General features: G+C 36.9%; 1 protein-coding gene across 1 annotated transcript in view; it reads left to right on the top strand.

Moving 5' to 3' along the window:
- Positions 1-14,564, top strand: part of SLC9C1 (solute carrier family 9 member C1) — a 96,806-nt gene that overhangs the window by 52,068 nt on the left and 30,174 nt on the right. The window contains exons 13-14 of the mRNA XM_060010134.1: positions 3,059-3,153; positions 6,458-6,577. Of these exons, the coding sequence (XP_059866117.1) occupies positions 3,059-3,153; positions 6,458-6,577 (215 nt within the window). The remainder of the gene's footprint in view (positions 1-3,058; positions 3,154-6,457; positions 6,578-14,564) is intronic.

Here is a 14,564-nt window from a genome sequence, read left to right as displayed (position 1 = left end):
TATTAAAGAGACTGTCTTTTTCCATTGTAAATTCTTGCCTCCTTTGTCATAGATTAATTGACCATAGGTGCATGGTTTTATTTCTGGGGTCTCTATCCTGTCCCATTGATCTACATGTCTGTTTTTGTGCCAGTACTATACTAAAAAAAATTTGAATTTAAAAAATTAAATTATTGGCTAAAATTATACTGAAAAGTTTCTCCCTTGCTTAAGACATCTTGGTTATTCTCACCTGCACAGCTTAATAGATTGCTTACAAAGGCAAAGGGAAGTTTGGCATTGTCTTAGGAATCTGCTTGAGTGCAAAGAGAAAAAAGAAAAGGACAAAAAGAAAAAGAAATCCACTCAAATTAGTTTAAGTAGAAGGTGTTTTATTTTGAGGAACTTGGAATTTCACAGATCCCAATGGCAGGAATTACAGCTGAGCTCTACCACCAGATGCGTTATGCAGTCAGTTCCATGACACTGCCTATCTCTGGACCGAACCAGTTTTTCCCGAAAGAATACCACCAAGTCCACTAGTAACTGCAGGTATAGGTTAGTATGTTTTCATATCAAATCTTGGGTAAAAATTAAAGAAATTCTGTAGCACAGCAGCATATAGGACTCTGTGAGGAAATGCTAACAGCCCAGTTACCATTTTCTATCCAGGTCAGAATCTTGACCAGTTGCCATGACTCATCCTCTCAAAATGTTCATGTTGGGCCTTCCTCACTGTCTGTGGAACTATCATGCATTTCTCTTCTGTTCCATGCATATAGGATTCTGCTTGCTCAGTCTAACTTGGGAAATGGAAGATCTTTAGGGTATGATTATTCCCTCCTCAGCAGTAGTCCTGGCAGACAAGCTGAGTCTCAAAGACAGCTTTCCAAGGACCCAAATAACTTCTTTAAGCAATTGAGGCAGTGCCATGAAGGGTGAACTTATGCCCATATCATGCTTTGTTCCACCAGCAGATTTTATGAGATCATGTCTTTGAGTCACTTCCAGATTTTTAATTTATTTCAGGAAAATATAGTATTCAGGAACCCTTAAAATCAATGCAGGAGACTCCATTTTGAGTCTTGCTTTTATTATTAATATGATATGTGACTCAGAACGTATTCTTTTAAGTTATTATTCTCCCCATCTGTAAAAGGGGAAATTATGCTACCTGAATGACCTCTTAGATTCCTTCCACTCATGATAGCCTGTTTTCTGCAATATATACTTCCTGTACCTTTTTGATTTATTGCCTTAAACTTTTTTTTTCTACTATTATATCTTCATTGATTTTGTGCTGTGTGTTAGGTCTTAATCCAGAAATCCTATTTTTCAAAGTATATTGGATCTCTCTGTTCTATTCTCCAGATCTTCATCTCACCTCATATATTTTTAGTCTTTCTTTGTTCTAGACATATTTTCATGTGTATCTTAGCTTGTTGATTTGATTTCTGCAATCTCAATACTAATGTTCACTGTTCCCAACAGTATTAATTGGTTATTGCAGTTTTCAAAGCTCTGAGGGTTTTTATTTAAATCTCAGCCAGCTCTTGTTAACGGGAGCAATATCTCCTCCACTACTGTATGTTAGAAGAGGGGGACTTCCCTGGTGGTCCAGTGGTTAAGACTCCACGCTCCCGATGCAGGGGTCCCAGGTTTGATCCCTGGTCAGGGAACTAGATCCCGCATGCATGCCGCAACTAAAGATCCCACATGCCACAAGGAAGAACCCACACAAGGCAACGATGATTCTGTGTGCGGCAACTAAGACCCAGAGAAGACAAATAAATTAATTAACTAATTAAAAAAAGAAAGAAGAGGAAGCACAGCATGGTAAGACAGTGGCACAGGAGAGCAGCACAACATAATGGGGGAAAAGAGAGGCAGGCTTTAAATTCAGAAAGAACTGAGTTTCCAATGTGATCTTGAGAAAACTGCTCAACTCCCTGAGGAGCCTCATCTTTCTCATCTATGCAGATTCGTATACCTTCCTCATAAAGCTGTTGCAAGAATTAAATAATTTTCTGTAAAACATAATTATGTTAATTCAATAGTATAACAGAGAGCTCAGAGATGGCAGTTATTGTTAGGAATCAACCATTCTCTAAATTCTTCTTACATTTTGGTATGAAGGATCACTTAAGAGTTAACATTTTTCTAGTATCTAACTGCTTTGTCACTTATGTCACTAAGCTTTCGTGAGCTCCATATGACTTTCAGCTTTCTTATTTTCCCCACAAACTACAGTGTTTATCTTTGAGGATACTGAAAATATTTTAATGCTACATTATTTTGCAAATATTTTAATGAAGTTTAAGGAGAAAATGATACTCTATAGAATTCCTTTCATTACTGACAAATAACCTTTTGACCATTCATCCTTAAATTTAGTTCTGTCCCTTTCTAGGATCCCCCAAGAGCAAAACCATGTTTCAATGTCTGTAAATAATTGTGCAGACAGAGTGTCTTCTATGGAACCAGGAATCTTTAGTCATATCACACATCCCAATTTAGGAAGTTGATTCTCAACAATGTTCAGCACACAGAAGTCGAGTGGGCTCTCAGTATATGGATTGAATGAACGAATGTCTGTGTTCTGCACCACAGGAGCAGCTCATTTCATGCTGGGAATCGATTGGAGACAAGAGAGTTCTGTTGTCAAAATATTGGGGGAAGTGGAATTAAATAAAGCTATAAATCAGAATTCCTTACTGTAGAATTTCTCAGAGTTTTTAATATTCTAATATGCATTATAAACTTTTAAGATGGGGATAGTTTGCAACAGTTCCCACACTTATTTGGCCACAGAACTCCACTTATTTTTGAAAACCTAATTAACATCTAGAGGAACCTAGTTTCCTGCATAACCATTTTCATTCCACCCAAAACTCAGACCTACCTTCTGCACTGACCTCATGGTCTGGACTCCATAGGAGAAAAAACTTTTTTTATATAAAGATACCAGATTATTTGGGGATTTTGACTTCTTTCTCACAGATTATTTTTCCATAAAGAAAATAATATATTGTCTCTGTTACCCATATTATAGAATGATTTGATTCAACATTTCTTTTAGGCAAGCTACCAGAGACAATACAGGAATGAGACTCTGTCCCAGAGTGCAGTCCAGGTGCTGGTAGGTGCAGCAGGAAGCTTTGGTGAGAAAGGAGAGTAAGTATATTTTCAGGAGAAAGCTTCCAGCCTAAGCCACTGCATTTAGGAAATTGTGCAAATGAGTTTCCCGCTTTTGTCCGGTAACTTGAGATCATCCAGTATTATGCGTGCAAGCCACTGCCTGCTCTCCACCCCACAACCAGGCCAAATCACCTGCTTCCAGTTTCCCAAACTTGCTCCACTCATTCACACCTCTGTGCATTTGAACCAGCTGCTGCTTCTGACTGAGATGCTCTTCCCTTTCTCCTTTTGCCCACCCCTGCAAAGCTAAGCTGTGGTAAACCACTCCTCCTTCTAGGCTACTCAGATACCTCACTGAGGTCAAAGACTTCCTTAGTTCTTCCAGGCACATCTTCCCAATGCACAACCTCTCCTGATATACTCATAATGATTTCCTTAGATGCAAGCCTCCAGAGTCGACAATGAGTTCCTCAAAGTCAGCATGTTAGGGAGTACCCTCAGATCATCCCCTGTGGAGTGGAAGGATGAAGGATGTATGATTGGGCAGAGGATGAGTTAAACTGCAATGCAGTTGCGACAGTGACCACCCAAAACCCAGACATACCTTCTTGTTCTAGATCTCACTTCTGGTACTGCGGACACCAAAATTTCCTGCTCAAGTGGTCCTAAGCTTATTTCTAGGATCGCTTGGGCCTTTTCCCTTATGTCATGATCTTACAAGCAAACTGGGCCCTTGGTGTGCACCCCTCAAAACCTAAGACATGTGCCAGCCTGGTGTCCACTCACATGCACCGGCTTGAGGTACAGTGAGAGATAAAGCTGTGTGTGGGAAGAGAAACAGCCAGATACTAGAGCATGCTCTCACTGCAGTGTGAGTACAGATTTTCAAAGAATCTAAGAGTTTTAATTTCAAGCCTAGCCATGTAAATCATTATGACATTATCTTTCCATATATGGTGCAAGTCCTCCACCTGCCCTTTTGCTCTAGGGCCCTCAAATGCTTAGGGGACCTGAGCGATGTTAGTGAAGTAGAGGGAGAAGGCTGGGCCGATGTGATCAATTTAAAACAATATGATTCATACTTTAAAGACAGATGCACTATGTACAGTGGAAGTTTTTAAATGAATGAACAAATGGCATGCTGAAAAGTAGTATCACTGCATTGTCCAGGAGAGGTTAACATATGTAGAATACATATAAAACAGTACCTATATAGAGCAATTCAGCCCACCACCTTGATTTTTCCTCTTAAAATCCACGAAGGCAGAAGCAACATATGCCTCTGAGGACCCAGAGTAAATGGGGTTAAGGTGTGAAAGGACTCGTAGTGGGCAACAAAGGCAAATTTTGAAACATTTATTACATTTTCATTTATACATGCAAGAGATAAATATTGAATACTAATGTGTGCAAAACTATATGCCAGCACTGGGGAATATCAAGATCAGTGAAATGGTGTTCATATCAGAGAATTTTCTCTTAATTACACTTGTGTTCAGTGATAACTGCTTTGCTGTGTTGCTTTGGAGTTGATTTCACCATCTGCTGATCATTCCTATCCATAGCCCCACCTGTTGGGGTACCCTGTGGCAAGAAAACAAGTCTAAAGATAAAAACAGTAGGGGGTTAAATAGAGGTACCAGGAGCTGTGCTAAGTGCCTGCGTAATTGCTTAAGAAGCAATACTTTGAATAGAGCTTATATTTATTGTCTTGTGTCAGATACAGTTTTAAACATATTACATGTATTACCCATTCAATGTCATAAAAATCCTATAAGTGCTATTATTATCTTTATTTTGCAGATGGGGAAAGTGGGGCACAGAGAGATTAAATAATTTACCCAGGGTTATTTAACTAATGAATTACAGAGCACGGGTTCAAAGCTATCCTACCTCACTATCCAGTTAGAGAGATCATACTCTTTTCCTAAATCAGGTCTAAACAGTGAACATGTTGATATAAAATAGGAACTCAGGAGCCTGAAAAACACAATAATTTGGCCTGTAAAATATCACACACATTGATATCACAGAATTTTAGGATTCATAGGAACTTGTGAAATGATCAAATCTTAGCTTAGACATTAATTCCTTCAGGAAGGTTTCCTGATTCCCCAAGACTATATTCAACACCCTCCTTTGTGGGTCCAGAGTGTCCTCTTATTGTCTCTGCAGAACGCTTACTACACTTAACTGCAACTGTTGTTTGCATGTTTTACTCCACTAGTCTTCTGGATTCTTGAGGGCAGAGACCAGTATTAATGGTTTATCCCATGCATTTATCAAGCATAAAAGGTGCTCAATCAAATGTTTTAAAAATCAGAAATGAATCAAGTCATATATACATTCATGATTTTCCATGTAATTACCACATGATTATATTGAATCACAGAGAACGGAATAACTTCCTTCTTTTTAATTATATCAGTATCCTTGTAACAGAGAAATTGCCCAAATTTTAGGCTGAGAACATCATAATCCATAGGAAGAACAAGGTCCACCTTTGTACTTAAGTCACCAATGCGCTTCCATTAAGCTGCATTTTAACGTAGGGCCTCAGATCCAGGGATGGAGCCCCATCCTCCTTCTGATGAAGACAATGTAAGTATCTGGTCAGCAGCAGGTAAGTTCCTCATGAAACCAAGGGAATTTGCTGAGCAAGACCAAATGATAACATATAGATCTGAACTGCCTCAACAAAAAACCCAGAAGAAACCTACAGGCAACCTGGGGCAAATGTCTTTTGGCGGTTTATGAGCACCAACTTCTCCAAGTAACCATTTTTACTCTTTCACTTCTCCACTTGTATTTTCCCCATAAACTCCCTGATTACTTGCGCAGAAGGTGCAAGAAAAGAGATGGGTGAATGTGTGAGTTGGGCTGGATGCCTCATATATGCTTTCTCATTTAAGTTTCCCAGGCTGACATAAGTATTTTTACTTCCATTCTGAGAGCAAACAGGTTAATGAGGTAATTTGTTCACTGCCACCCAGATAATGGAGGATCAAACACAAAAACCCACATATATTTGAATCCCAAATATTTGAATCATGGTATGCTTTCTCTCCCTGAAACTTGACTTCTCTATTTTGAAACATTTATCTCCATTTTTTTTTTTTTTACTCTCTGTTTAATGATGAGTCCCACAATCTAACTTCATAATTATATATCCACCTTCATCTACATCTTCATGACTTGGACCTATGCCCATGAAAGTGTCTCATTTCCTGTCGTCACTGGACAAAATAGTTTTCCTGCCTCCTGACAATACTGCATTAAACTTATCTCAAAAATTTTAAAGCATATTTAAAGGTTCTTCTTCTTTTTTCTTTTTTTTTAGATATATGAGTGCAGAGACAATAAAGAATTATTCTGAAAGCAAAAAAATTCTTGTCTTTACTAGAAAAGCATTGCTCAACTGGGTGTATAATACGAAAAAGGAAAAAGGGATCCCATCAAGGTAAGTGCTTTTAAACCTTACTAGAAATGTTATTATAATCATTTGAAATTTCCTTTTATTTATTTTTAAAAATTTATATCCTGAATACTTTGTAAAATATTTTGAGGTGGTTTACAACGAAATTACTTATATACATACAAAAAGTTACTTAAAGAAAAAAAGATATAGTGTAATAACTTTTATTATAGAGGTAAATTTCATACAAGATTAAACATTAACCATTTTTAAGTGTACCATTCAGGGTTATTTAGTATATTCACGTTGGGCAACCAACTCCTCTGTCAAATTCCACAGCATTTTCATTGCCCCAAATGTAAATCCAGTACCCATTAAGCAGTCACTCCCCATTCTCTCTTCCCCCCCAGCTCCTGGATAGCACTAGTCTGCTTTCTGTCTCTATGAATTTACCTATTCCAAATGTATTATATAGATAGAATCATATAACATATAGCCTTCAGTTTATGGATTCTTTTTTTTAACATCTTTATTGGAGTATAATTGCTTTACAATGGTGCGTTAGTTTCTGCTTTATAAAGAAGTGAATCAGCTATACATATACATATATCCCCGTATCTCTTCCCTCTTGCGTCTCCCTCCCTCCCACCCTCCCTATCCCACCCTGGAAGCAACCTAAGTGTCCATCGACAGATGAATGGATAAAGAAGATGTGGCACATATATACAATGAAATATTACTCAGCCATAAAAGGAAACGAAATTGAGTTATTTGTAGTGAGGTGGATGGACCTAGAGTCTGTCATACAGGGTGAAGTAAGTCGGTTTCTGGATTCTTTCACTCAGCATAATGTTTCTTCCACATTGTAGCATGTATCTGTAGCATAAGGTTCATCTACTTTGTAGCATGTATGAATACTTTATTTCTTCTAATGGCTGAATAATAGTCCATTGTACAGACGTGCTGTATTTTCTTTATCCATTCAACGGTTGATGAGTATTTGAGTTGTTCTCAGCTTTTGGTTATTGTAAACAGTGCTGCTATGAACATTTATGTACATGTATTTGTTTGAATTTCTGCTTTCCATCTTTTGGGTATGCACCTAGGAGTAAAACTGCTGGATCATATGAAAATAACATTTATTTAATTTAATTAATTTATTTAATTTCTTGAGGAAACACCAAATTGTTTTCCACATCTGCTAGATAATTATGAAATCAGGAAATGTGAGTCCATCCACTTTGTTTTCTTGTTCAAGATTGGTATAGCTATTCAGGGTTCCTTGCAATTCCATATGAATTTTAGGATTAGCTTGTCTATTTATGCACATAAAAAATGTCATTGAGATTTTCTTAGGGATTACATTTAGTTTGTAAATTGCTTTGAGTAGTATTACCATCTTAAAATATTAAACTTTCTGATTCATGAACATGGGATGTCTTTTCATTTATTTAGATCTTTAATTCCTGTTAGGAAAGTCTTAAAGTTTTCAGTGTACATGTCTTTGGTAAAATTTAATCCTAAATACTTTTATGCTATTTCAAATAAAATTGTGCTCCTGATTTCATTTTTGTAGTGTTTATTTCTAGTGTATAGAAATACAAGATATTTCTGTATATTGATCTTGTATCTTGAAGCTTTGCTGGATTCATTTATTAGCTCTAGTTGTTTTTTGTGAATTCTCTAGGACTTTCTGTATTTAAGAGCATATCACCTAGGGATAGAGATAATTTTACTTTTTCCTTTCCAACTGGGTTGTCTTTTATTTCTTTTCTTAGATTCAAGAGAGGTCTCCCTCTTCTCAATAGGAGTATCAGTAAATACCAAATGGATATTTCTGTACTATGGTTCTTTTAAAACCTTCAATAGTGACTTAGGCTACAACTTTCTAAGTACTTACTTCTGTTGATGTAACAAAGAAATGGAGATTTGAAAAACTAGGATTTATAGTCGTCTACCTTTTAGGCTGTCTCTTATGTATCACTCATCTCAGAGTAGGTAGTACAGATTCTGGAGTCAGATGGCTTAGTTTAGAATCCTAGTCTTTATCATTTATTAGCTGGATAAGTTTTACAGGTCTCAGTTTTCTCATTTGAAAAACGGATAAAGTAATATCGATGTCATATTCTGGAGACTGATATATGTAAAGCATTTGGCAAAATAACTGGCATATAGTAGGTACTAGTATATGCTAGTTGGGTTCACTTCTGCCTACATTATGGGATTGTTGTAAAGATTACATAAATAGTGTGTGTAGAAGCACTTAGTCCAGAGACTAGCACTAAGTAAGCACTTAAATGTTAGCATTTATTATTGTGCTAAATAAAAATTGAGTTCTCTAACCAGTGGATGAAGTCACTATCAAAGATGAACAAAGACACAAGGAAACAAATAATCATGAGAGTGAATCAGCAGAAATAACGGCAGATTTATATCCCTAAGACTTCAGTTATTAAAATTATCCAATATGGACTATAAGTATTAATGAAATGTTGATGTTAGTAAGTGATGGAATCACAAACATGAACAAGGCCAATCACCAAAAGAAGATTTATATAATGAAAATGAAAAAATATATAATTTATATATAAATTATATAACATGGAAAATATATATATAATAGTTTCTACCACCTTTTCATTGCTTCCAAGGTAATTACCCTGGTCAGGTCTCAACACAGTTGGAGGGGAAAATATAGTGGCTGCTTCAGGAGACTACAACTTGTCAGCTGACGGAATTACAGGACCTGACATCAGCAAATACTAGTAGAACATATAAGGGGATGGGTCTTGTGGATATGGGACCAGAGGGCTGCAACATAAGGCCAGATTGGGGAGAAATTTATTGGCACAGAGGTCTTATCCATGATAATTCAGGATTCAACATTCTATCTAGGACACTTGGAGCTGGTGCTATTATATTCCTGAGATGGTTCTTTGAAGCTTGACCAGGCCAATAACCTACAATAAATGAAGTGCAGATGATAAAATTGGAATATTTAACCAGATTTATTATATTAGAATGAAGAACCAACCTCATGATCTTGTTCCCTGCGAAAGAACAGAGGATATTTCCCTTCACCAAGGCAACAGTGAGAAACTCAATGATAGATGTCCTCTGCAGGACATGGTTAACCATCATTAAGTCTGCTGTGGAACTGGCCTCTCTAGTATCAAAAGGAAATGGGAATGGCAGAAGACAGATGGCAACACTTAAATGTCAGAGGCAAGGTGGGCATACTTTATTTTGTGGACAGCAAACCTGGAGTAGCAGTCAGAGTGTTTGACCTAAGGATGGGTAACAAATATTGTATATTAAAAGACAATATAGACAAACAATTAACTATGTTATTACTTGACTTTTCTAAAGATAAAAAGGGAGAGCTGTTGAGCAAAGGGATGAAGTCAATTACTGCAAGATAGCTAAGTCAATTCTCAGAACCAGAGTCCTTGAGAAAGAACTGAAGCACCACAAATATGTAGGATAAATATTTCCTCAATCTTCTCTCAAATGGACATTTAATCATTTTACCAGAGTTCCTGTGCATTGGGAAAAGAAAATACTCAGACTCTGTTAGGACTTTGGGTTATGGCATTTTAAATGATACTGATATCAAAGGCTTGGAATACTATTGTGTTCCTCAAGTTAAACTGGGAGCTTTTAGGCCAGATAATTTATGGAGTTTCTGACCCAGTCTGTCTCATAGAAGTCCACCAGGTCCACTGTGTGGTTATTTCCCTAAGTCCCTAAGTGTATAATTGGGATGAATATACTTAGTGTCTAGCTGAACACAAACATCGCCTTGTTGACCTATATTGTAAGAATCATGGCAGAAATGGCCAAGTGGAACCCTTGGCCAAAATAGTAATGAGAAGCGATATAGCATTCCAGGAGGAGTTTAAAAACTAACGCCAACATTAAAGATTTAAAGGAATTGTAAGTAATTCCCATCATATCCCCTTTAATTTATCTATCTGACATAAACAAATCAGATTATAGTCAATTATCAATTTAAGCAAAAGGTAACCTCAAGTGTAATGCTGTGCCAGATGTGATTTTATTGCTGGAAGAAATTTTAAAAAGCAGTCTGTTCTCTCAACCAAGATGGTGGCATTGAGACTCCTGAACTCAATTACTTCCATGGACACACCAAACCTACAGCTAAACATGGATGAGTTCTCCTTGAAAGAAATCCAGAAACTATCTGAGCAACTCCTACACATCAAGCTAATGAGAAAATACCTACTTTGAAACAGGTAGGAAAGGCTGAGACACACTTTCACCATAAAACTCACCCCCTAGCACAGACATACAATTGGAAGGGAACACACAGCTCCCAGTCTCTCCCAAGAAGCAAAGGGCTTGAGCCAATATCTAGTACCCCAACTTTTAAGACTTCACCCTAGGGGATGGGCCCCCAAAATACCTAGTTCTGAAATCTAATGAGGCTTATAACCACAAAATACACAAGACTAGAGCAGACAAAGAAACAGTTCTTAATGGGTTCATGAGGATGTTGTCTCCTTGGAAGGAGCTTGTGTAAAATTTGGCACCCTGGATTTTGTGGCTGCCACACAAAGGACACACCTCTTGATTGCCTGGCTCTAGTGGCCAAGGGGGCTTGTATTTTAGGACCCACAGGACTGTAGCAAACAAAGAAACACTTCTTAATGGACTACACCTCCAGGATTCAGTGCAGATGGAGCAGATAGAAATACCCATCTCCCAGTCTTTCCCTGAAAGAAGTCTATTTGCATACCTCAAAAGCTGCTACCTGAGGAGTCCAGTTTCCAATCAGCTTGCATCTAGGTGATGAATGATACTCTCCACAATGGGACACAAACAGGTCTTGGCACATCCTCAACTACTGGGAGCCACTAAGAGCAAATAAGGCAGCTTGGACAATCACGAAGGTCTGAGAGACAACCAAGAGCTCAGGCTAGGCTGAATGATAAGGTTTATCTACACAAGACCAGTCCATCAAGACTGAAAGAGGTGGCTGTTTTATCTAATATGCAGAAACCAACACAGAGCATGAAGGAAAATGAAGAAAGAGAGGAATATGTTCCAAACAAAAAAACAGAATAAAACTCCAGAAACACCTTAATGAAATTTAGATAAGTGATTTATCTCTTAAAGAGATCTATTAGAGTGATTTATCTGTTAGAGAGATCAAAGATGCTCACTAGGGTCAGAAGAAGAATGTATAAACAAAGGGAAAAATTTAACAAAGAGATAAACAATATAAAAATGTCCCAAACAGAAATCACAGAGCTGAAGAATAACTGAGCTGAAACATTCAATAGAGGGGTTTAACAGCAGACGAAATCAAGCAGAAAAAAGGATAAGCAAACTCAAAGACAAGGCAGCAGAATTCATCCAATCAGAGGAGGAAAAAAAAGAATGAAAAAGAGTGAAGATAGCTTAAATGACTCATGGGACACCATCAGGTGGACCAGTATTTACATTATAGGGGTCCCAGAAGAAGAGAGAAAGAAAGGGGCAGCAAACTTATTCAAAAAACTAATGGCAGGAAACTTTCTTTACATAGGGAAAGAAACAGACATCCAGATCCAGGAAACTCAGTAATTTCCAAATATGATTAATCCAAAGAGACCCACACCAAGACACATTAGGTAATTAAATTGTCAAAAGTTAAAGACAAGGAGAGAATATTAAAAGCAGCAAGAGAAAAACAATTTGTTATATACAAGGGACACACACACACCAATAATGCTATCAGCATATTTTTCAGCAGAAGCTTTGTAGGTCAGAAGAGAATAGCATGATATACTCAAAGTACTGAAAGAATAAAAAAAGAAAAAACTACCAACCAAGAATTCCCTACCCAACAAAACTGTTCAGAATTGAAGAAGAGATAATGAGTTTTTCCAGGCAAGAAAAAGCTGAGGAATTCAGCACCCTCAAGACCAGCCTTACAAGAAATGTTAAAATGGACTAAAGTCCCTTTCAAGGTAAAATGAATGGGAATTTTTTAATAACAGGAAAACATATCAAAGTATAAATTTCATAAGTAAATAAATATATAGTAAAATTCAGAGTACTCTAATGTTGTAATAATGGTGAGTAAGTCACTTATAAATCTAGTATGAAGGTTAAAAGGCAGAAGTACTAAAAATAACTACAATAATTTGTTAATGGATACACAAGGTAAAAAGATGTAAATTGTAACATCAAAAACATAAAATGTGGAGAGGAGGAGTAAAAATGTAAAGATTTTAGTATGTATTCAACGTTAAGTTTATCTTAAAATAGACTGTTATAAATATAAACATGTTTTATGTAAACCTCATGGTAACCACAAAGCAGAAAACAATAGTAGATACACAAAAGATAAAGAGAAAGGAATCTAAGCATACCACTGCTGAAAATCATCAGTAGATAGGTATGGATTTACTATTGCCATTTGATAATTGTTTTCTTGCTACTTTATATAGTTCTTTGTTCATTTCACATTCTCTTATCTCTTAAATTGATGCAGCCACTGTGGAAAACACTATGGAGACTCCTCAAAAAATTAAAAATGGAACTACCACATGATCTAGCAATCCCACTTCCGAGTATATATCCAAAAGAAATAAAAACAAGATATCAAAGAGATATTTGCACTCCCATTTCACAGTAGCATTATTCACAATAGTTAATATACAAAAATAACGTAAGTGTCCATCAATGGATGAATGGATAAAGAAAATACAATGGAGTATTATTCAACCATGAGAAAGAAGGAATTCCTGCATTTGTGACAACATGGTTGGATCTTGAGAGCATTATGCTAAGTATAAACCAGACTGAGAAAGACAAATACTGCATGGTATCACTTATATGTTAACTCTAAAAATAAGTAAAATGAAAAAAATGAAATAAAATAATAGATTTTAGAAAGTCAACTCATAGGGACTTCCCTGGTGGTGCAGTGGTTAAGAATCCGTCTGCCAGTGCAGGGGACATGGGTTCAAGCCGTGGTCCAGGAAGATCCCACATGCTGTGGAGCAACTAAGCCCGTGTGCCACAACTACTGAGCCTGCGTGCTGCAACTACTGAAGCCTGCGTGCCTAGACCCCATGCTCCACAACAAGAGAAGCCACCACAATAAGAAGCCCATGCACCACAACAAAGAGTAACCCCTCCTTGCCACAACTAGAGAAAGCCTGTGCACAGCAACAAAGACCCAACACAGCCAAAAATAAATAAATTCATTCATTCATTAAAAAAAAATAGTCAACTCATAGAAACAGAGAGTAGAAACCAGAGTTGAGGGTTTGTGGAAATAGGGATTGGTAGAAGGTTACAAACTTTCAGCTATAAGGTGAATAATGCCTGAAGATCTAATGTAAGACATGGTGACTATAATTGAGAACACTGTACTTTATAACTGAAATTTGCTAGAGAGTAGAACTTAAATGGTCACACCCCCAAAAAAGAGCTATGTGAGGTGATGGGTGTGTTAATCAACTAGATGGGGGGAATCCTGTCACAATGTATATGTATATACATTGTATTGTATATATACATGTATATATGATGTACACTTTCGATATCTACAATTTTTTATGCCAGTTGTACCTCAATATGGCTGAATTTTTAAAAAAATAGAAAAGGAAAACAGTCTGGAGAGAGGGCTGAGAAGGGCAAAGGCAGTGTTACCATAAACTTAACAAAGCTTACACTCTATGGCTCCTCCCTCACACTGGCACTGCCTGAGGCCTTGGAGGATTTTTGCAATTTGATGACAGCATCATATATGTATTCATAATTTCATCTTCTTTTCCTTAAACAGGGGTCCAAATTGTAAAAATTTCAGGTCCTGCGTAACACGGATCTACCTCTAAGAATAGAGAAATAATCCAGCACTTACCCACTCTTCAATCAATAATTGATTAATAATTTCATTTGAGTTTTAGCAATAATAATGCATTATTATACTAGTTGAATAATTTAAAAATAAAATTAAAAATACATTAAGTAATTCCTCTCACCCACAATTCTGTCTAGCATACTCAGTATAAAA

This window comes from Delphinus delphis, chromosome 4, assembly GCF_949987515.2.
Source record: "Delphinus delphis chromosome 4, mDelDel1.2, whole genome shotgun sequence".
NCBI classification, from domain to species: domain Eukaryota; kingdom Metazoa; phylum Chordata; class Mammalia; order Artiodactyla; family Delphinidae; genus Delphinus; species Delphinus delphis.
This window is presented reverse-complemented; position numbering and strand designations above follow the sequence as displayed.